Source organism: Ursus americanus, chromosome 32 (assembly GCF_024610735.1).
Source record: "Ursus americanus isolate L20-20 chromosome 32, mUrsAme1.1.p, whole genome shotgun sequence".
Classification (NCBI taxonomy): Eukaryota; Metazoa; Chordata; class Mammalia; order Carnivora; family Ursidae; genus Ursus; species Ursus americanus.
Window position 1 is genome coordinate 27,255,635 of NC_142158.1, and position 23,340 is coordinate 27,278,974.

Below are 23,340 nucleotides of genomic sequence, written 5' to 3' on the forward strand. Positions count from 1 at the left end.
CCTGCCTGGTGGGGATGGGTGCTGGCTGATGGGGTCAGAGATGAAGCCTGTATGCACTCCCCATAATGGGGATTTGCGGAAGAGAATTCTGCAGTCTCAGGATCCCAGGCCCCAACTGACTTTGTGCTCCATTCGGGTCTGGCCAGGGTGACTCACGGTCCTGGGAGTGGGGTAAGGGTCAGTGACCCACCTCCACCCTTGCCTCAGGGGGCTGAGTAACGGGCACAATGACACCAGATTTTTCCATAGTCTTTCTGCAGCCAAACCCATATTTTCCACCTCCTGTCTCAGCTGGGACAGAGGGAAGAGGACGGAACATTTATGGAGTGCTGGTCTGTATTTACTATGCCTACGCAGGTACAGAAACTGCGGTTCGAGGGAAGGAAGTGGCCTGTCCACGGCCACACCACCAGCAATCGGAATTGGAACACAGGTCTGCTTGGCTCTAAAGACTGGATTCTTTCTATGGCATCAGCAGTCAGTGAATGGAGGGAATAATGCCTCTAACATACTTAGGATAGCGCCTGGCATGCAACCGAGACTCAGTAAATGTTTGCTTTTGCTGCTGTAAATTCCGCAGGCATTTACAAGGCTGAAGGCATGGATAGGCCGGGGCGGGGGGCAGCCCCGGGGGCACAATAAGAGGCAGCTCTAGAAAAGGTGGGGTACGGGGCTAGGGCTCACCTGTGGTGCCATCGGCAGAGATGGGGCCCAGGCGCTTCCTGCCTGCCAGCCCATAGAGCAAGAACTTGTACTTCCTGCGGGGCTCCAGGCCGGGGATCGTGACCCTGCGCTGGTCTGCGGCCACGGGCACCACCCGGGGCTGCCCGTCCCTGTCCTTGTACTGGACCACAAAGGAGTCGAATTCACCCTCGGGGACTGTCCAGGAGAGGCTCACAGAGTCCGGGGTCAGGTCCGTCACTGTTAGCTCCCCGAGGCGGGGACCTTTCGTGGCTGAGACTGCAGCAGAGAGGGAGGGGTATGGAGAGTGACCGATGGTGACTGAGGCTGAGAGAGCTTCCTCAGGGTGCCAGGGCTCTGGGAGCCGGTTCTGAGAGTTGGCAGGCGTAGCTAGGCCACACGGCAGGAAGTGGGGCAGCAGAGGAGTAGGGATGAAAGACAAGTCAGGGAGGAAGGCCGCGTCCCTCAGGGTGGAGGAACAGTAGGGAGAAGGATGGGAATGAGGGGTAAGCGGGGAGTTCTGGACCTGGATTTTACTAGACCTTGTCAAAGGGGCTTGCAGGGAGGCCCTGCGGGCTGGAGTGTGGAGCACAAACACAGGAAATTCTGACCGCTACCACAAGGGGGCGAAGCACACTCAGGAGACCCTGGCTCTGAAGGGGACCTCCAGCCTTCACTCACGAGTCTTAGCCTCTGCAGACATTGGGCCATGGTGTTTCTCATCCCGGAGGCCAAAGAGTAGGAACTTGTACTTGCGGGCCGGGTCCAGGCCCGAAATGGTGATCTCACGGAGGTGCCCATCCACAGGCACTGCCTGGGCCTGCCCCTGCACATCCTTGTACTGGACCAGGAAGGAGTCGAAGAGGCCCTGGGCCACCGTCCACGAGAGGCTCACTGTGTCGGAGGTCACGGTTGCCACAGCTAGCTCCCCCAGGCGGGGTGCCACAGGGGGCTCTGTGGGCAGGGAGGCTGGAACAGAGCAGAGGAAGCTAAGGGGTCAATGGCAGGACCCTTCTAAAGAGAGGGAGTGCTTTCCCCAGGCTATGAAATAAATGTTTTGTAGCAAGCTCTTCTAAAGTGCTTAACGTGTCCCAGGCGTGGCTGTAAGCAGCTCACATAGCAGCACACGTATCCTCACACAACATACGAACCAGGCGCCCTTGGTATTATCATCCCTATCTTGCGTGGGTCTGCGGCCCAGAGAAGTTAAGAAATGTTCGTGAATTCATACGATCAGTATGTTCAGAGCAGGAATCAAACCCAGAGAATCTGGTTCTGCAGCCACGTTCTGAGTCACTAAAATACCATGTCAGGGAGCCCAAGGAGGCCATGTGTGAATAACTAAGCGAGTGTAAGAAGATGGGGAAAATTTATGAAGCACAGGGTCCATGGCAACTGACCGTGAACACAGTCTCCCTCATCCTCACTCAGCTGAAGGATGAGGCAGGACCAGTAGTGCCATATGAGAAAAGAGACGGCCCTAAAGGACCATCTCTGAGGAGTGCTGAGATCCAAGAGGGAAGCAAGAGAAAACCAAAGGAGATCTTGGGGACAGGCCCCGCACCCACTCACCGGTCACGGCCACAGCGGACACGGGGCCCTTGCGCTGCCCCCTGTGCAGGCCGTACAGGTTCATCCTGTACTTGTGCCCCGGCTCCAGGCCCCCGATGGTGACCTCGCTCTCGTCACCCCTGACACGCACCACCTGCGGCCGCCCGTCCCCGTCCTTGTACTGCACAGTGAAGGCGTCGAAGTGGCCCTGGGGGACCGTCCAGGAGAGGCTCAGTGAGTCTGGGGAGGATCCCGTGACCGTCAGCTCCCCCAGGAGGGGCTCCTCGGGGGGCTCTGGGGCCTCCGTGCTGGGTTCTGTGGGGCTGGGCGTCTCCTCCACCTCGGTGGGGCTTGGGGTCTCTTCCTCTGCAGCTGAGAAGGAGAGACACAGAGAAGGTGAGGCTGGATCCCCAGGAGATGTCCTCAGGTCTTGGGAAGGATGGAGAAGCTGTGATCATGTGTGGGGGTCCGCACATTCAGCTCAGAGACACCCATCCTTGGAGCTGGGTGGGCTTGCTCAGCTGACATCTCACAAACATGCCAGGGAGCCTTCGGGGTCAGCTGTGGGGAGTCCTGGACAGCCACCAGCACAGCTCATGGAGGCCCTTCTCTGCATGGGAGGACCCCTCGGGCCTCAGGGAGCCCCGCAGGTGTGGGGAGGCACAACGGGCGTCATGGCTCAGCCTCGAGCAGAGGGGCCTCCTGCACCCCACTCCCCCATCACCTGAGAGAGAGAGATCCTCCCGCTGGCCCCACCCCCAGGCTCCCACCACCCACTCACCTGTCACCCCAATGGCAGAGACCGGGCCCACACGCTGGCCACCGTGGAAGCCATACAGGTTCATCTTGTACTTGTGGTCTGGCTGCAGGCCTGAGACGGTGACCCCATCCTCATACCCCGGGACGCGCACCGCCTTGGGCTGCCCGTCCCCGTTCTTGTACTGGACCAGGAAGTGGTCAAACTGGCCCTCGGGCACAGTCCAGGAGAGGTGCAGAGAGTCGGGAGTGGCGTCTGTCACGGCCAGCTCCCCCAGCCGGGGCTTGATGGGAGGCTCAGGGGCCACGGTGGATGGGGCTTCGGTGGTCATAGCTTCGTATTCTGAAGTGGACAGGGACATATGGGGACAAATGAGGACATGCAGGTCAGCATAGAAGGCGTGTCTTACAAAAATAAGATAGTAAGGAGCAGACTGTCACCTTCCCCGTCCATCAGTGCCAGCCTTCTCGGGCCCAGAGCCTCCTCATCTCACCCCTCCCCACACCCGCCCCCTCTCCCGCTCTCTTCAGCACCCACCTCCCCTGCACACTGTGCCCTAGGCCTCCCTCCACTGGGGTCTCCTTGGCATCTCACTCCCCCTGGCTCCTGTCTTTGCTCCCAAACAGCTCAGAACTCCCTTCCCCAGCCAGAAACCTGGAGTCTTCCTGGATCTGTTCCTGCCCCAGCTGCCATCAGACTCCGAGTGTCCCCCAAGTTCCTCCTGGGTCCCCCGCACGGGCAGCCCCACCAGCCTGGCTTGGGCCCCGCCCCAGCCCCATCGCCTCTCACCTGGGTCCCCGTGTCCCCCCGGGCTCCCTGCCTCCCTGCCCCTTCCGATCCTCACAGAGGCCAGGATGACCTCTCACTGCACATGTGATGGCAACGGCCTTAGCTTCGCCGTGCAACAAGCCTCTCCATCCCCGGACGAGCCCCTGGCTTCGGAGCTGCTCCTGCTGCTCCATCGCCACCTCGAGACTCTCTCCCCCACTTGGGGATCTCACACAGGATTCTCCCAGTCCCTCTCACGGGCCGCGATGCGCCTAGTTTCCAGCCTTGGCACCAGCCGTGACGTGGATCTGACTCTAAGGCTGTCACCAAGCGAATGCCTGCCCAACCTCAGGAGTCTGCTGTCCCGTGGACACCCGTGGGCAGGCTGCCTTAGCCATGCTGCCCAGTCTTGGCCTGGCCCCGGGGCTTCCTGTCACACGCACACGCCCCTTTGCCTGATTGCTGGTTCACAGCCTGTCCCCCACCCCCGCCCGGGAGCCCCATCTCGATAGGCACGTATCTCTCTGCCACGATCAGGCTCACGCAGTGAACGCCCACAGCGCTTGGCTCGGGGCACCCAATCTTGTCGGCCCACGGGAATCAGGAGTCTGACAGCACCCAAACCATGAGGCCTGGAGGTGTTCGGTCAGGACGCTACATCCTAAACCCCCCGTCTTCTCCCCCAGTCTCCAGGGACCACAGGGGGGCAAAGCCTCTGGGAGGAATCAGGGACGCCAGTACAACTCTCTCCAACAAATACTAAGAACGTGTTCAATTCCTTTGTCGTCAGGAGCTCTGCTACTCAAAGTGTGGTCCTTGGACCAGCAGCACCAGCATCCCGTCAGGAATATAGAATCTCTGGCCCCAGCCCAAGCCTGTGGCACCAAAATCTGCCCTTTACCAAGATTCTCAGGCCGTCTGACGTGCAAAGGAAGACGTGCTGCCAGCATGTGTGTTTCCATGCCCGGGGTCATAAGGGACAGTCCTGTAGGGCCTGCTTTCCCCCGGGGCCCCGCCCCTACTCACCGGTCACGGCTACGGCGGACACGGGGCCTTCGCGCTGCCCCCTGTGCAGGCCATACAGGTTCATCTTGTACTTGCGCCCCGGCTCCAGGCCCCCGATGGTGACCTCGCTCTCGTCACCCCTGACACGCACCACCTGCGGCCGCCCGTCCCCGTCCTTGTACTGCACAGTGAAGGCGTCGAAGTGGCCCTGGGGGACCGTCCAGGAGAGGCTCAGCGAGTCTGGGGAGGATCCCGTGACCGTCAGCTCCCCCAGGAGGGGCTCCTCGGGGGGCTCTGGGGCCTCTGTGTTGGGTTCTGTGGGGCTGGGCGTCTCTTCCACCAGGTCCTGGGGGGCTGAGAGAAGACACGGGGATGGGGGCTTAGTTGTCAGCTCTGCGTGTGTCAGTAGGGACCACAAGGGCAGCGACACACTCCTCCAGCTCTGGGGCCGGAGCCAAGTGCCCTGGGCTTAGCCGGCTGGTCACAAGTGATGTTAGCACTGAGACAGGCCCCGATCCCCTTCACACACGGACTAGCCGGCACCACAAATGTTCAGAAGGTAATTCGGACGTGTGTGTAGGAGCCAAAATACTACTCATTTCCTTTGACCCAATAATCCCACCGGGCAGCCCTCGTAATAAAATTATGAAAAAGCTGGAAAAGTTGTGCCATGGGAGTCCGTTGTGGGATTATTCATTACAGCAAAATGTGTCAGGGACCCAAACGGCCCGAGAAGATGATTCACTGTGTTGTACACTTTCACCATGCAGCGTCAAATAACCATTGAACGATGATTAATGCCGGTTGTGCAGCCTCAAAACAAGTGCTCAGAATGTAACGTACGTACAAACACAAAGGAAGAGCCAAGAACTGTATGAACGCTCTGCAGCGTGAGAACACGCACTGGGTAGAACGCAGGGAGAGCCCGTGTCGTGGGCATTATCATTAGTGGCAGTTACTGCGTCAAAAGGTGTTCTGATGGGAGTTTTTTCCCCTATTTTTCAAATATTGCATACTGTTGATATTCATTTCCCCAGAATAACGTGGACTGAGAAAGCAACCCTGGACTCTAAAAATTAATAACCTGGCTGGGGTTGTGGAGAAGGGCCGTGGGTTCCTTCTACTGTGCTCCTTACTTCGTGTGTGCTTGCGGTCCACGAGGACAGACGGCAGCAGCACTGAACGGTGGATGAGCGTTAAGAGCTTTCCTGCAGGGCAGGAGCTGTGCTAATGTCTATTTTCTGATCATTCTCCCATCCTCCCCGTCCTGCCCATCCGGCCACACTCCTGCGAATGTATATAGAGAAAAGAGGCCCATCCCCCAGGAGTCAGAGGGGCTGTGTGAAATCGTTCCTCCGTCTGGAGCATCTTCAGGAGAGGACACGGAACCTCACAGAGCCTCTCACTTGGTGTCGTGGAGGCAGTGAGCCCCAGGCCAACAGAGGGGCTCTCATAGGGACGCTGGGCTCTCCCACATGGCGCACAGAGGAACTCTGTTCTCACGGGACATCAGAATCGGGCTGACACTGAATAAGAGCCCAGAAATGGGCCTTCAACTCTATGGTCAACTAATCTTTGATGAAGCAGGAAAGAATATCCAATAGAAAAAAGACAGTCTCTTCAACAAATGGTGTTGGGAAAATTGGGCAGCCACATGCACAAGAATGAAACTGGACCACTTTCTTACACCATACACAAAAATAGACTCAAAATGGATGAAAGACCTAAATGTGAGACAGGAATTCATCAAAATCCTAGAGGAGAACACAGGCAGCAACCTCTTCAACCTCGGCCACAGCAACTTCTTGCTAGACACGTCTCCAAAGGCAAGGGAGACAAAGGCAAAAATGAACTATGGGACTTGATCAAGATAAAAAGCTTTTGCACAGCAAAGGAAACAGTCAACAAAACCAAAAGACAACCTACAGAATGGGAGAAGATATTTGCAAATGTCTTATCAGATAAAGGGCTAGTATCCAAAATCTATAAAGAACTTATCAAACTCAACACCCAAAGAATAAAGAATCAAGAAATGGGCAGAAGACATGAACAGACATTTCTCTGAAGAAGACATACAAATGGCCAACAGACACATGAAAAAATGCTCAACATCACTCGGCATCAGGAAAATACACATCAAAACCACAATGAGATACCACCTCACACCAGTCAGACCCACTAAAATTAACAAGTCAGGAAATGACAGATGGTGGCGAGGATGTGGAGAAACAGTCTTACACTGTTGGTGGGAATTCAAGCTGGTGCAGCCACTCTGGAAAACAGTACAGCAGTTCCTCAAAAATTTAGAAATAGAGCTACCCTATGACCCAGCAATTGAACTACTAGGCATTTTTCCAAAGGATACAAACATAGTGATTTGAAGGGGTACTTGCACCCCAATTTTTATAGCAGCAATGTCCATAAAAACCAACTATGGAAAAACCCCAGATGTCCATCGACAGATGAATGGATAAAAAAGAGTGGGATATATATATAATGGAATACTACTCAGCCATCAAAAATGAAATCTTGCCTTTTGCAACAACATGGGTGGAACCAGAGGGTATTATGCTAAGCGAAGTAAGTCAGTCAGACAAAGACAATTATCATATGGTTTCACTCGTATGTGGTATACAAGAAACAAAACAGATGAACATAGGGGAAGCGAAGGAAAAATAAAATAAGATAAAAACAGAGAGGGAGACAAACCATAAGGGATGCTGAACTACAGGAAACAGAGGGTTGCTGGAGGGGAGGGGAGTGGGGGGATGGGGTACCTGGATGACGGGCATTAAGGAGGGAACATGACGTAATGAGCACTGGGTGTTATATGCAACTAATGAATCACTAAGCTCTATCCCTGAAACTAATTTTTTTTTTAAAAAGATTTTATTTATTTATTTGACAGAGATAGAGACAGCCAGCGAGAGAGGGAACACAAGCAGGGGGAGTGGGAGAGGAAGAAGCAGGCTTCCAGCGGAGGAGCCTGATGTGGGGCTCGATCCCATAACGCCGGGATCACGCCCTGAGCCGAAGGCAGACGCTTAACCGCTGTGCCACCCAGGCGCCCCCCTGAAACTAATTTTTTTAAAAAATTGGGCTGACACTGACTTAGAAAAGCCAGCCTGACTGCCCTTTTAGAATTTAATTCACCTTGTGATTTTGCCCCCCTAATTTCTTAGGGACTAGAAATTATAACTTTTTCAGAATTAGAAGTAAAATAAGTTGCAAGAGTGATGGGGGGAAAGGATAGAAGGAGTACAAGGGAGGAGAAGACATTACATTTAAAATAAGTATTTCCCAATTGTAAAAGAAAATTTAGAACAACACAGAATAGAATAAAACAAAAAAAGGGCTGGAACGTTCTATCCTGTCCTACAAGCCACGCATCCTGTGAGACGTGTTTCTTTCCGGTTTTCTTGCCATGCACGTTATTTTCCAGTGGTTGTGATCAGCACCCTTACAAAATTTGGCGGCTCCTTTTTCAACGTAACATTATCAAGTAATTGTCTGATGCTAAAACACTTTGGTGATGGCATAATTGCTCAGCTTGTAGATGTTGCCTAATTATGTAATGATCCCAACGCGGTTGGATGTTACCCTGTTTCTTTCCTTCGTGTGTGTGTGTGCGCATGTGTGTGTGCATGCTTGGCTTGTGCCTGACACACTTTACTCTTAGAGGTGCCCGGCAGCTGACCATCAAAGGAGGTCGCGCTAGTCTGTACAGTGAGGCTCCAGGTGAGCAAATGTAAACTCCTAGGCACAGGCCACACCCCAGGGCCCTGGAGGAGAAGCATGAAATGGGGATCCAGAGCCTGGATCCTTAGGGGCTAGCGGAACAGCAGAACAGTCATCCAGGTAACCCATGAGAGAAGGTAGTTCTCCCTGAAGACCCCTGATTCCCGCCCCCACTCACCGGTCACGGCCACGGCGGACACGGGGCCCTTGCGCTGCCCCCTGTGCAGGCCGTACAGGTGCAGCTTGTACTTGCGCCCCGGCTCCAGGCCCCCGATGGTGACCTCGCTCTCGTCACCCCTGACACGCACCACATGCGGCCGCCCGTCCCCGTCCTTGTACTGTACAGTGAAGGCGTCGAAGTGGCCCTGGGGGACCGTCCAGGAGAGGCTCAGCGAGTCTGGGGAGGATCCCGTGACCGTCAGCTCCCCCAGGAGGGGCTCCTCGGGGGGCTCTGGGGCCTCCGTGCTGGGTTCTGTGGGGCTGGGCGTCTCCTCCACCTCGGTGGGGCTTGGGGTCTCTTCCTCAGAAGCTGAGAAGGAGAGACACAGAGAAGGTGAGGCTGGATCCCCAGGAGATGTCCTCAGGTCTTGGGAGAAGGGTGGAGAAGCTGTGATCATGTGTGGGGGTCCGCACATTCAGCTCAGAGACGCCCATCCTTGGAGCTGGGTGGGCTTGCTCAGCTGACATCTCACAAACATGCCAGGGAGCCTTTGGGGTCAGCTGTGGGGAGTCCTGGACAGCCACCAGCACAGCTCATGGAGGCCCTTCTCTGCATGGGAGGACCCCTCGGGCCTCAGGGAGCCCCGCAGGTGTGGGGAGGCACAAAGGGCGTCATGGCTCAGCCTCGAGCAGAGGGGCCTCCTGCACCCCACTCCCCCATCACCTGAGAGAGGGAGATCCTCCCGCTGGCCCCACCCCCAGGCTCCCACCATCCACTCACCTGTCACCCCAATGGCAGAGACCGGGCCCACACGCTGGCCACCGTGGAAGCCATACAGGTTCATCTTGTACTTGTGGTCTGGCTGCAGGCCTGAGACGGTGACCCCATCCTCATACCCCGGGACGCGCACCGCCTTGGGCTGCCCGTCCCCGTTCTTGTACTGGACCAGGAAATGGTCAAACTGGCCCTCGGGCACAGTCCAGGAGAGGTGCAGGGAGTCAGGAGTGGCATCTGTCACAGCCAGCTCCCCTAGCTGGGGCTTGATGGGAGGCTGGGGAGTTGTGGTGGGTGGGTCTGTCGGGACTGACATTTCGTGGTCCTTTCCTGGGAATGAATCAGGAGACAAAGAGAATGTTGGACGTGCCTGGTGGGTCCCCTTCCGGTAAAGGATACTTAGATTTCTCCCAGACACACCAAGGCCCTGCAGCTAGGATGCCAGCTCCTCAGGTTAAGACACCATCTCCCTGGCCTGAATGTTCGGTTACCAAGGGACAGAGCACACTCTCGTGGTGACATCATGATGGGAGGCTGGGACTGCCACGGTGCTCCACATGTGTGGGCGCTGAGCCCCTGGGAGCCGCACAGCAAGTCTGCACAGAGGGACAGAAGTCAGGCTTCCTAACCCTGCCCAGCATACCAGACAGGTCACATCAGGAGGGACATCTACTCAGGTTTGGAAATTCTACTTCGTATTTTCCTTTATTCCTCCTCTGGTTTAGAAGTCTTCTAAGCATTTTTTAGGGGCAGATTTAGAGTTCACAGTGGAGGCCAAAGAGATGAGACACGAGGTCGTCTTTGCACCTGGGTGGTTTTGGATCTTGTATTTGCTCTCTCTGTAATTCACGGCGCAAATGACTCATCACACCCCCAGCTTTTCTTTCAGCTTTTCTGTTCCTTAATCGCTGAATTACGAAATCATCTTGTTTTCTCTCTGTTCTGTTTGGGAACTGGGTCTTAAGCATCAAAGGGGAATAGCTCCAAGAGAACTTAACAAAAGCAATGGACGGCCCTGTTAACAAGTAGCGAATGAAGGGAACGTGCCTTGTGAAGTCGCACATACAACTTATACTAACCAGTGAAACGACAGCATCTGTGGCAGCAGGAGTTGGTGTTCATTTAGCATAAATCGGGGTCAGTCTGGGTTGGGAAACGCATACAATTTTACCCATTGAAATCAATGGTAATTATGAGAATTCATCCTAAGACTTTTTAGAAACTAATTTTCTTCCTCTTCCTTCTTCACAGATGAAGGAAGGGAGGCACAGAGAGGTTGATTGACCCTCTTCGGGTCACACAGCTTGAATGGGCTGAGGCTCAACCCCAGGTCTGTTTGAGTCTGTTATTTCCCTGGTACCCTGCCTCTTCAAGGACCAAAAAGCCTGTGTGTGGGGGCGCCTGGCTGGCTCATTCAGTAGAGATCATGTGGCTCTTGATCTCAGGGTTGTGAGTTCCAGCCCCATGTTGGGTGTAGACATTAATTTAAAAAAAATTTAAAAAGCCTACGTGTAAAGGGTAAGATGGCTGGGGCAACACCAAAGGCTTGGCGTAAAGACACGAGCAGAACCATTCTCAGGAGCTTGGGAGGCTCAGTCTCAGGGACAGTGGGACAAAAACACCTGAATATCAACATGAAAGAGAAACTGAGTCCAGCTAGGGCAGGGCCCAGTGTCCTACTGTATACTCACCAGTTAAACCGACAGCAGAGACCGGGCCCACACGCTGGCCACCGTGGAAGCCATACAGGTTCATCTTGTACTTGCGGCCGGGCTCCAGGCCTGAGATGGTGACCTGGTCCTCATTCCCTGGCACTCTCACAACCTTGGGCTGCCCATCCCCGTTCTTGTACTGGACCAGGAAATGGTCAAATTGGCCTTCAGGGACAGTCCAGGACAGGTGCAGGGAGTCAGGGGTGGCATCGGTCACAGTCAGCTCTCCCAAGTGCGGCTTCGGAAGAGTGTTGGTAGGGGGCTCCCCTTCGGGGTCTGGGAATAGATGCAAACAGAACCTTTCCTATTGGTAGAAGAAGTAGTTGAGTCCCTGGCTCTCCTGGATTCAGACCAGAAGGTGGGCCAGCTCTGTAGGCCTAACTTAAGATCCATTTCTGCTTATCATCACTCTTTTTGTGGTCCTTCATGGCCTGTCAAACTTACCAGGAAGCCTCCTACCCCAGGGCCTTTGCACTGACTATTCCCTTTGTGTAATGTTCTGACCCTGGATGTCTGCATGGCTCACGTCCACACTTCCTTTAAGTCTTTGTTCCAATGTCACATCTTCAGGGCCAATCGTGACCACCCTATCTAAAATTCCAATTCTCCCAATTGCAATGTTTTCTCCTTTTTTTGGACCTGATCCCAGCAACAAATTAGAAAACAACACTTATGAGACAACCAGGAAACTAACATTACCTACACACTTAATGATATTAATGAACGGCTGTTCATTTTTAAAGGTAAAATAATGGTGTTGTGGCTATTTTTAAATACTTTTTTTTTTTTTTTTTTTTTTAAGGGAGAGAGTGCTTGCATGAGTTGAGGAGGCACAGAGAAGAAATCTTAGGCAGGCTCCACGCCCAGCACAAAGCCCGATACAGAGCTCGATCTCATGACCTGAGCCGAAATCCAGGGTTGGAAGCTTAACTGACTGAGCCACCCAGGCGCCCCTTAAATAGTCTTTTTAAAAAGAGCACTACACATAAATGTGAAGCCATGGAGTACAGGATGAAGTACAGAGCATCTGGGTTGAGTTTACCCACATCGCAACCATACAGCCCTACAACGGAATACTATCTGGATGCAAAGGGATGAAGTTCTGCTGCACGTTACAGCATGCATGAACCCCGAAAACGAGTGTGACGAAAGAAGCCGGGCACAGAAGAACACGTATTCTATGATACTATCTATCTGATCAGTCTAGAAAAGGCAACTCTACAGAGATAGAGTACTAAAATTAGATGGTGTTAGAGTTCGACACAGAAAGTTCTAAAATTAGACAGTGCCGATGCTTGCACAGCTCTGTAAATAGACTAAAAATCATTAGGTTGCATACTTCAAGCAGGTGAATTTTATGGTATGTAAACTACAGCTCAACAAGCTGTTCGTTAAAAACACATCCAGTGCGGGGAGGGCGGGAAGAGAGTGAGCTGAGGATGAGCCAGACTGGCCAGGAACTAATATTAGTCTGCAGCAGGGCAATGGACATAAGGGAGCTCACGATGCTATTCTTTCTCTTTGTGTGTAAGGTTGAATCTTACATAATAAATATCTGATGATTGAATGAAGAGTTCATGGCATTTGCCCCAACCACAAAAACAAGATCTTTGCAGAGTTCCTGGTAAAGCGGAAAGCCGAAAATGGGTCAGTGTATCCCTGCCTCAGAGGCTTCCAAACAAGGGCCTCTCTGGCACACTCCTGGCCCTCGAGCTTCCGGACCACCTCATGCCGATGCTGACATGTTACTGGACGAAGGGTGCGTTAGGCGAGGTTTTAGGAGCTTGGATCTCCAATGGAGGACACCCAGAAGGCGCCACCAATGAGATCTTACCCAACCCAGCCTGAAGGCTCCGGCCCCACTCACCGGTCACGGTCACCGCCACGGCGGACACGGGGCCCTTGCGCTGCCCCTTGTGCAGGCCGTACAGGTGCATCTTGTACTTGCGCCCCGGCTCCAGGCCCCCGATGGTGACCTCGCTCTCGTCACCCCTGACACGCACCACCTGCGGCCGCCCGTCCCCGTCCTTGTACTGCACAGTGAAGGCGTCGAAGTGGCCCTGGGGGACCGTCCAGGAGAGGCTCAGCGAGTCTGGGGAGGATCCCGTGACCGTCAGCTCCCCCAGGAGGGGCTCCTCGGGGGGCTCTGGGGCCTCCGTGCTGGGTTCTGTGGGGCTGGGCGTCTCCTCCACCTCGGTGGGGCTTGGGGTCTCTTCCTCTGCAGCTGAGAAGGAGAGACACAGAGAAGGTGAGGCTGGATCCCCAGGAGATGTCCTCAGGTCTTGGGAAGGATGGAGAAGCTGTGATCATGTGTGGGGGCCCCCACATTCAGCTCAGAGACGCCCATCCTTGGAGCTGGGTGGGCTTGCTCAGCTGACATCTCACAAACATGCCAGGGAGCCTTCGGGGTCAGCTGTGGGGAGTCCTGGACAGCCACCAGCACAGCTCATGGAGGCCCTTCTCTGCATGGGAGGACCCCTCGGGCCTCAGGGAGCCCCGCAGGTGTGGGGAGGCACAAAGGGCGTCATGGCTCAGCCTCGAGCAGAGGGGCCTCCTGCACCCCACTCCCCCATCACCTGAGAGAGGGAGATCCTCCCGCTGGCCCCACCCCCAGGCTCCCACCACCCACTCACCTGTCACCCCAATGGCAGAGACCGGGCCCACACGCTGGCCACCGTGGAAGCCATACAGGTTCATCTTGTACTTGTGGTCTGGCTGCAGGCCTGAGACGGTGACCCCATCCTCATACCCCGGGACGCGCACCGCCTTGGGCTGCCCGTCCCCGTTCTTGTACTGGACCAGGAAGTGGTCAAACTGGCCCTCGGGCACAGTCCAGGAGAGGTGCAGAGAGTCGGGAGTGGCGTCTGTCACGGCCAGCTCCCCCAGCCGGGGCTTGATGGGAGGCTCAGGGGCCACGGTGGATGGGGCTTCGGTGGTCATAGCTTCGTATTCTGAAGTGGACAGGGACATATGGGGACAAATGAGGACATGCAGGTCAGCATAGAAGGCATGTCTTACAAAAATAAGATAGTAAGGAGCAGACTGTCACCTTCCCCGTCCATCAATGCCAGCCTTCTCGGGCCCAGAGCCTCCTCATCTCACCCCTCCCCACACCCCGCCCCCTCTCCCGCTCTCTTCAGCACCCACCTCCCCTGCACACTGTGCCCTAGGCCTCCCTCCGCTGGGGTCTCCTTGGCATCTCACTCCCCCTGGCTCCTGTCTTTGCTCCCAAACAGCTCAGAACTCCCTTCCCCAGCCAGAAACCTGGAGTCTTCCTGGATCTGTTCCTGCCCCAGCTGCCATCAGACTCCGAGTGTCCCCCAAGTTCCCCCTGGGTTCCCCGCATGGGCAGCCCTACCAGCCTGGCTTGGGCCCCACCCCAGCCCCATCGCCTCTCACCTGGGTCCCCGTGTCCCCCGGGCTCCCTGCCTCCCTGCCCCTTCCGATCCTCACAGGGGCCAGGATGACCTCTCACTGCACATGTGATGGCGTCGGCCTTAGCTTCGCCGTGCAACAAGCCTCTCCATCCCCGGACGAGCCCCTGGCTTCGGAGCTGCTCCTGCTGCTCCATCGCCACCTCGAGACTCTCTCCCCCACTTGGGGATCTCACACAGGATCCTCCCAGTCCCTCTCACGGGCCGCGATGCGCCTAGTTTCCAGCCTTGGCACCAGCCGTGACGTGGATCTGACTCTAAGGCTGTCACCAAGCGAATGCCTGCCCAACCTCAGGAGTCTGCTGTCCCGTGGACACCCGTGGGCAGGCTGCCTTAGCCATGCTGCCCAGTCTTGGCCTGGCCCCGGGGCTTCCTGTCACTCGCACACGCCCCTTTGCCTGATTGCTGGTTCACAGCCTGTCCCCCACCCCCGCCCGGGAGCCCCATCTCGATAGGCACGTATCTCTCTGCCACGATCAGGCTCACGCAGTGAACGCCCACAGCGCTTGGCTCGGGGCACCCAATCTTGTCGGCCCACGGGAATCAGGAGTCTGACAGCACCCAAACCATGAGGCCTGGAGGTGTTCGGTCAGGACGCTACATCCTAAACCCCCCGTCTTCTCCCCCAGTCTCCAGGGACCACAGGGGGGCAAAGCCTCTGGGAGGAATCAGGGACGCCAGTACAACTCTCTCCAACAAATACTAAGAACGTGTTCAATTCCTTTGTCGTCAGGAGCTCTGCTACTCAAAGTGTGGTCCTTGGACAGCAGCACCAGCATCCCGTCAGGAATATAGACTCTCTGGCCCCAGCCCAAGCCTGTGGCACCAAAATCTGCCCTTTACCAAGGTCCTCAGGCCGTCTGACGTGCAAAAGAAGACGTGCTGCCAGCATGTGTGTTTTCATGCCCGGGGTCATAAGGGACAGTCCTGTAGGGCCTGCTTTCCCCCGGGGCCCCGCCCCTACTCACCGGTCACGGCTACGGCGGACACGGGGCCTTCGCGCTGCCCCCTGTGCAGGCCATACAGGTTCATCCTGTACTTGCGCCCCGGCTCCAGGCCCCCGATGGTGACCTCGCTCTCGTCACCCCTGACACGCACCACCTGCGGCCGCCCGTCCCCGTCCTTGTACTGCACAGTGAAGGCGTCGAAGTGGCCCTGGGGGACCGTCCAGGAGAGGCTCAGCGAGTCTGGGGAGGATCCCATGACCGTCAGCTCCCCCAGGAGGGGCTCCTCGGGGGGCTCTGGGGCCTCTGTGCTGGGTTCTGTGGGGCTGGGCGTCTCCTCCACCTCGGTGGGGCTTGGGGTCTCTTCCTCTGCAGCTGAGAAGGAGAGACACAGAGAAGGTGAGGCTGGATCCCCAGGAGATGTCCTCAGGTCTTGGGAAGGATGGAGAAGCTGTGATCATGTGTGGGGGCCCCCACATTCAGCTCAGAGACGCCCATCCTTGGAGCTGGGTGGGCTTGCTCAGCTGACATCTCACAAACATGCCAGGGAGCCTTCGGGGTCAGCTGTGGGGAGTCCTGGACAGCCACCAGCACAGCTCATGGAGGCCCTTCTCTGCATGGGAGGACCCCTCGGGCCTCAGGGAGCCCCGCAGGTGTGGGGAGGCACAAAGGGCGTCATGGCTCAGCCTCGAGCAGAGGGGCCTCCTGCACCCCACTCCCCCATCACCTGAGAGAGGGAGATCCTCCCGCTGGCCCCACCCCCAGGCTCCCACCACCCACTCACCTGTCACCCCAATGGCAGAGACCGGGCCCACACGCTGGCCACCGTGGAAGCCATACAGGTTCATCTTGTACTTGTGGTCTGGCTGCAGGCCTGAGACGGTGACCCCATCCTCATACCCCGGGACGTGCACCGCCTTGGGCTGCCCGTCCCCGTTCTTGTACTGGACCAGGAAGTGGTCAAACTGGCCCTCGGGCACAGTCCAGGAGAGGTGCAGAGAGTCGGGAGTGGCGTCTGTCACGGCCAGCTCCCCCAGCCGGGGCTTGATGGGAGGCTCAGGGGCCACGGTGGATGGGGCTTCGGTGGTCATAGCTTCGTATTCTGAAGTGGACAGGGACATATGGGGACAAATGAGGACATGCAGGTCAGCATAGAAGGCATGTCTTACAAAAATAAGATAGTAAGGAGCAGACTGTCACCTTCCCCGTCCATCAGTGCCAGCCTTCTCGGGCCCAGAGCCTCCTCATCTCACCCCTCCCCACACCCCGCCCCCTCTCCCGCTCTCTTCAGCACCCACCTCCCCTGCACACTGTGCCCTAGGCCTCCCTCCGCTGGGGTCTCCTTGGCATCTCACTCCCCCTGGCTCCTGTCTTTGCTCCCAAACAGCTCAGAACTCCCTTCCCCAGCCAGAAACCTGGAGTCTTCCTGGATCTGTTCCTGCCCCAGCTGCCATCAGACTCCGAGTGTCCCCCAAGTTCCTCCTGGGTCCCCCGCACGGGCAGCCCCACCAGCCTGGCTTGGGCCCCGCCCCAGCCCCATCGCCTCTCACCTGGGTCCCCGTGTCCCCCCGGGCTCCCTGCCTCCCTGCCCCTTCCGATCCTCACAGAGGCCAGGATGACCTCTCACTGCACATGTGATGGCAACGGCCTTAGCTTCGCCGTGCAACAAGCCTCTCCATCCCCGGACGAGCCCCTGGCTTCGGAGCTGCTCCTGCTGCTCCATCGCCACCTCGAGACTCTCTCCCCCACTTGGGGATCTCACACAGGATTCTCCCAGTCCCTCTCACGGGCCGCGATGCGCCTAGTTTCCAGCCTTGGCACCAGCCGTGACGTGGATCTGACTCTAAGGCTGTCACCAAGCGAATGCCTGCCCAACCTCAGGAGTCTGCTGTCCCGTGGACACCCGTGGGCAGGCTGCCTTAGCCATGCTGCCCAGTCTTGGCCTGGCCCCGGGGCTTCCTGTCACTCGCACACGCCCCTTTGCCTGATTGCTGGTTCACAGCCTGTCCCCCACCCCCGCCCGGGAGCCCCATCTCGATAGGCACATATCTCTCTGCCACGATCAGGCTCACGCAGTGAACGCCCACAGCGCTTGGCTCGGGGCACCCAATCTTGTCGGCCCACGGGAATCAGGAGTCTGACAGCACCCAAACCATGAGGCCTGGAGGTGTTCGGTCAGGACGCTACATCCTGAACCCCCCGTCTTCTCCCCCAGTCTCCAGGGACCACAGGGGGGCAAAGCCTCTGGGAGGAATCAGGGACGCCAGTACAACTCTCTCCAACAAATACTAAGAACGTGTTCAATTCTTTTGTTGTCAGGAGCTCTGCTACTCAAAGTGTGGTCCTTGGACAGCAGCACCAGCATCCCGTCAGGAATATAGAATCTCTGGCCCCAGCCCAAGCCTGTGGCACCAAAATCTGCCCTTTACCAAGATTCTCAGGCCGTCTGACGTGCAAAGGAAGACGTGCTGCCAGCATGTGTGTTTCCATGCCCGGGGTCATAAGGGACAGTCCTGTAGGGCCTGCTTTCCCCCGGGGCCCTGCCCCTACTCACCGGTCATGGCTACGGTGGACACGGGGCCTTCGCGCTGCCCCCTGTGCAGGCCATACAGGTTCATCTTGTACTTGCGCCCCGGCTCCAGGCCCCCGATGGTGACCTCGCTCTCGTCACCCCTGACACGCACCACCTGCGGCCGCCCGTCCCCGTCCTTGTACTGCACAGTGAAGGCGTCGAAGTGGCCCTGGGGGACCGTCCAGGAGAGGTTCAGCGAGTCTGGGGAGGATCCCGTTACCGTCAGCTCCCCCAGGAGGGGCTCCTCGGGGGGCTCTGGGGCCTCTGTGCTGGGTTCTGTGGGGCTGGGCGTCTCCTCCACCTCGGTGGGGCTTGGGGTCTCTTCCTCAGAAGCTGAGAAGGAGAGACACAGAGAAGGTGAGGCTGGATCCCCAGGAGATGTCCTCAGGTCTTGGGAAGGATGGAGAAGCTGTGATCATGTGTGGGGGTCCGCACATTCAGCTCAGAGACACCCATCCTTGGAGCTGGGTGGGCTTGCTCAGCTGACATCTCACAAACATGCCAGGGAGCCTTCGGGGTCAGCTGTGGGGAGTCCTGGACAGCCACCAGCACAGCTCATGGAGGCCCTTCTCTGCATGGGAGGACCCCTCGGGCCTCAGGGAGCCCCGCAGGTGTGGGGAGGCACAAAGGGCGTCATGGCTCAGCCTCGAGCAGAGGGCCCTCCTGCACCCCACTCCCCCATCACCTGAGAGAGGGAGATCCTCCCGCTGGCCCCACCCCCAGGCCCCCACCATCCACTCACCTGTCACCCCAGTGGCAGAGACCGGGCCCACACGCTGGCCACCGTGGAAGCCATACAGGTTCATCTTGTACTTGTGGTCTGGCTGCAGGCCTGAGACGGTGACCCCATCCTCATACCCCGGGACGCGCACCGCCTTGGGCTGCCCGTCCCCGTTCTTGTACTGGACCAGGAAGTGGTCAAACTGGCCCTCGGGTACAGTCCAGGAGAGGTGCAGGGAGTCAGGAGTGGTGTCAGTCACAGCCAGCTCCCCTAGCCGGGGCTTGATGGGAGGCTCTGAGGGTTCGTCCTCCTCTTCCCTTGGGACTGAACAGAGAGATATGAGAGAGAGAGAGTAGGACCTGAGAGAGGGGCAGGGTGACCATGAGGACTCGCTCTCCTCTGGGCTCTCACAGCTACTTGGAGGAAGCAGATATGGTGGAGTTCTCCTTGCTCACCTGTCAGAGCCTCGATGTGGGCAGGACCCACTCGCTGCTGGCCATGGAAACCATACAGGTTCACTAGGTATCTGTGCTCAGATTCCAGGCCAGAGAGAATGACGTCATTCCGGTCACCATCTATCCTGAGTACTTGGAGTTGCCCACCTTGGTCTGTGTAGTGGACCTCGAAGGAGTCAAAATCGCCCTCAGTCTCAGTCCAGGAGAGATGCAAGGTGTCTGGTGTGGCTTCCTCCACAGTCACCTCCCCTAGGCGGGGTTCAGGCCCTGGAGGACTTGGGGCCTCAGCTTTGACAGGTTCTCTGGGGGCTGGTTCAGAGAGACAGGTAGAGATGGGTGCCTGGGCTGTCTGCACGAGGCTCTCCAAGGAGAGGGAAGGAGGGGAGGAGGTGAAGGCTAGAGGTCAGTAATAAAACGGACCAACTATGGAAAGGGGATGGACCCCCACAGCATTATGCCCAGTGTTAGAAACCAAGCACTGAGTATGTATTGTACGATCCTGCTGAGTGAGAGGCTTACAAAGGCAAAACTGTAAGGAGAGAAAGGAATTAGTGGCTAACAGGCTGGGATTGGGGGAACCGACTGCAAAGGGGCACGGGGAAATGGTTCTGGAGTCAATGGGAATGTTTTATATCTCCATTGTGGTAATGGTTTCATGACTTACATATTTACCAAAACTCATTGTTCACATAAAATTGTATGTGAATTATGCCTCAATAAGGCTATCCCTTCCCCTAAAAGAAGGGAAAGAGGAAGCTCAGAAATCCCCTGGCTCCGTCAGACCAGGAGAGCTGAAGCCGGAAGGAGGGGCGGCGCATTGCGGCCTCAGCCTCACTCACCAGTCAAGGCGATGGCAGAGATGGGACCCACACGCTTGCCCTGGTGCAGCCCATAGAGCAGCAGCTTATACCTGCGGGCCGGGTCCAGGCCCGAGACGCTGACCTCCCTGAGGCTGCCCTCCACGGGGACCATCTGCGGCTGCCCGTCCCTGTCCTTGTACTGGACCACGAAGGAGTCAAACTGGCCCTCGGGGACTGTCCATGCGAGGCTCACAGAGTCTGGTGTCACGCTGGTCACCTGTAGCTCCTCCCCGAGACGGGGCTTTGGGGGCTGCTTTGTTATAGCACCGTGCACACCACTCCAGGACTCTGAGATGGAGACAGAGGGGGGCGGCCAAGCTGTTTCTGGTAGCCTGTGAGACCTCCAAGGGCAGGGCTGAGAGGTCTAGGGACAGGGCTTTGCCATGACTGAGTCCTACAGGGCTAGTGCTATGGGGCTGTGTGAGGAGAATAAGGATGGTGATGGCAGCCAGCACAAATGACCACCTGCGTCCCTGGCCCGGCTGGGTGCTGCCCCATCCCGGGGGAGCTCCAGGAGCAGAGCCTGGCCATGCGGGGATGCTCTCACCTGTGGTGCCTTCAGCGGTGAGGGGGCCATGGCGCTTCTTGCCCAGGAGCCCATAAAGGAGGAATCTGTACTTGTGGCCAGTGTCCAGAGGGGTGACGGTGACCGAGCGCTCGTGGCCCTCCACAGGCACCACCCGGGGCCCATCCCTGTCCTTGAACTGGACCACAAAGGAGTCAAAGTGGCCCTCAGGCACTGTCCAGGAGAGGCGCAGTGAGTCCAGGGTGGGATCTGTCACCCATAGCTCCCCAAGGCGGGGTGGGGCCCCAAGGCTGGCGTCACCTTGGGCAGCTGACAGAGAGGAAAGATTGTGTTTACTTTTTTCCAGAATGACTCTTTGACTGCTTCCCGCTAGAGTTGGAAAAACCCAGGACTGCCCAAATGATCAGTGCTTCCCCAAAATATTTCCTTCACCCTCCCATCTCTGCCATCATCCCCAACTGGCCCATGCCTCCCTGCACTTAGCCAATGGAACATCTCTGGGGAAAAAAAGAATCCCTAGCTTCCTGCTTATCTTATTCCTCCTGCCGTTCACACCCTTCCCACCTATTAGAGACTATTTTCCTATCAGGGTGCAGCTTGGTTTACTTATTTCCTTCCACCAAGGAGCCTACCCTTTGTGATTTGTCTGGCCCCTAGGGAAATCTAAGGGTCCTGGGGACATCGGAGGGGGTACAGATGATGAGTGTAGACAGTAGATGAGAAAGCAGGATGTGATGATAGAGGTGGCCCTCATAGGGTCTAGTGGAGGAGCGGGGGCTGCCTACTTGGTGCGGGAGAGAAGGAGGGCAGCTCACATGGAGAAAGGATCTGGTGTCTGCCCCAAAGCCATCCTGAGGCCTGAGAAGGAGCTGGCCTGCTGCCTTCTTGGCCAGGGAGGACGCTGACAGCATTGTTATTGCTGGAGTTTTCTGGCATCAGGGCACCCCCAGGGGCAGGGGAGGGCCTGGACTGAAACCCAGGAAAGGGGCACAGCTGGGCTGGGCCCGAATGGGCCTAGCTGGGCAGCCAGCCCTGGGCTCCTCTGCTTCCCAGTTTCTGAGGCTCCGGGAAGAGGGCACAGGAGGAAAGGGGCCCTCTGGGGGAGGCAGAGAGGGGACCTGATGGGCCTGAGCCAGTAGAATAAGAGAGTGGGTGATGGCAAAACTCTCAGGAGGTAAGGGCTGCACAAGGCTGAGGGCTACAAGGCCCAGGCAGGCAGAAAGGGCTCCTGACTCCCTTCGCTCTCCTCCAGAACCCCCAGTCTCCCATGTTCCACCTTCCAGGAAGGGTCCTGAAGGGGCTTCCCCCATTCAACAGCAGTGGAAATTATGAGAAGAGAGGAAAAGTCAGCAGGGGACACAGACCCAGGACCTGGCCCTGTTTTTCTGGTTCTCATCTGCCTTGAACCGGGGTAGGCAGTGTGGCTTTTCAAACAAAACAGAAGAGGTGAGCACAGGGAAGACCAGCAAAAGGAAAGAGACTAGACAGTGTGAAGAAAGGTAGGCAGGGTGCTGGGGGTTTGGGGGGCTCTCACCTGTCTTTGCCTCCACAGAGACTGGGCTGCGTCTCTTCCCATCCTGAAGCCCGTAGAGCAAGAACTTGTACTTCCTGCTGGGCTCCAGGCCAGGGATGGTGACCCCACGCTGGTCTGTGGGCACGGGCACCACCCGGGGCTGCCCGTCCCTGTCCTTGTACTGGACCACGAAGGAGTCGAATTCACCCTCGAGGACCGTCCAGGAGAGCGTCACGGAGTCAGGGGTCAGGTCCGTCACTGTCAGCTCCCCCAGCCGTGGCTCCTGGGGGGACTCCGTAGCTGGGGCCGGGGGGAGGGGAGCTAGGACCCAGGAAAACATAGAACATGGTGGAGAATCCCCCACCCTGATGGGCTCCTGCGCTCCCAGGGCCTCAAGGGGGTCCTTGAACTGAGACACAGTCACAACTCTATTTTCCCTGACCTCTAACTGAAATGTAGCATTTCCTTTGGTGCTCAGTATAGGCACCAGTCACTGCATACCTGGGACTGTTTTCATGTCACCTAGAATGACTGCACAGACTTCAAAATACCGTTCACACTCATCCCTACTTCTAAATGTGGGTAGGTTATGACACATGCCCCTAAGTCTCATTATTTAATGAACTCATGAAGAAGTTCCTGTAAATCATAAATTTGAATTAAAAATATTTTGGTAATTGAATATCAATATAATTGGTTTCCTCTGTAACCCTATGCATTTATGTTATAGATTTTAAAGCTCTGAGAGGGGTCCATGGGTTTCATCAGGCACCGTGGCAGAAAAATGGCGGCAACCTGTCCCCAGGGACCCAAAAGCAAGGGCCACTTCCAGCGGAAAGGAAGGATACAGCACTCAGGGCACTAAGGGCCTCGGAGAAGAGATTCAAGGGCTGTGTATCATTTAAGTCTAACAAAAAGGAACATCAGGGGGAGGTGGCAGCCGTGGCCAAGTCACAGCAGGGTTTTGAGAGAAAGGAAGGGAACAGCTGTGGACAATCAGTGGAGACAGACAGAGTCAGATTAAGGTCAGATGGAAGCAAGACATTCCTGCCTGAGGGAGAGGGCAGAATGGAGAGGGACTGGAGGGCAGGGAAGGTTCTAGCCTGGGGAAGAAGCCAAGGGGTCAGACTGCAGTGCCTGTGACCTCAGGAAAGACATGGAGGCCATGG

General features: G+C 56.7%; 1 protein-coding gene across 5 annotated transcripts in view; it reads right to left on the reverse strand.

Annotated features, from left to right (window-relative positions):
• The window catches only part of TNXB (tenascin XB), a 58,246-nt gene that overhangs the window by 5,760 nt on the left and 29,146 nt on the right, over positions 1–23,340 (reverse strand). For 4 of the 5 annotated variants that reach the window (XM_045795598.2, XM_045795595.2, XM_045795596.2 and 1 more), the window contains 18 exons: positions 22,193–22,492; positions 20,680–20,967; positions 20,112–20,420; positions 19,273–19,581; positions 18,839–19,141; positions 18,079–18,429; positions 16,309–16,626; positions 15,549–15,899; positions 13,780–14,097; positions 13,014–13,370; positions 11,126–11,422; positions 9,441–9,764; positions 8,679–9,029; positions 4,784–5,116; positions 3,014–3,331; positions 2,254–2,604; positions 1,363–1,650; positions 685–960 (listed from right to left, as the gene is read on the reverse strand). In XM_045795598.2, the coding sequence (XP_045651554.2) occupies positions 685–960; positions 1,363–1,650; positions 2,254–2,604; positions 3,014–3,331; positions 4,784–5,116; positions 8,679–9,029; positions 9,441–9,764; positions 11,126–11,422; positions 13,014–13,370; positions 13,780–14,097; positions 15,549–15,899; positions 16,309–16,626; positions 18,079–18,429; positions 18,839–19,141; positions 19,273–19,581; positions 20,112–20,420; positions 20,680–20,967; positions 22,193–22,492 (5,742 nt within the window). The remainder of the gene's footprint in view (positions 1–684; positions 961–1,362; positions 1,651–2,253; positions 2,605–3,013; positions 3,332–4,783; positions 5,117–8,678; positions 9,030–9,440; positions 9,765–11,125; positions 11,423–13,013; positions 13,371–13,779; positions 14,098–15,548; positions 15,900–16,308; positions 16,627–18,078; positions 18,430–18,838; positions 19,142–19,272; positions 19,582–20,111; positions 20,421–20,679; positions 20,968–22,192; positions 22,493–23,340) is intronic. The other variant, XM_045795597.2, reaches the window with a different exon arrangement.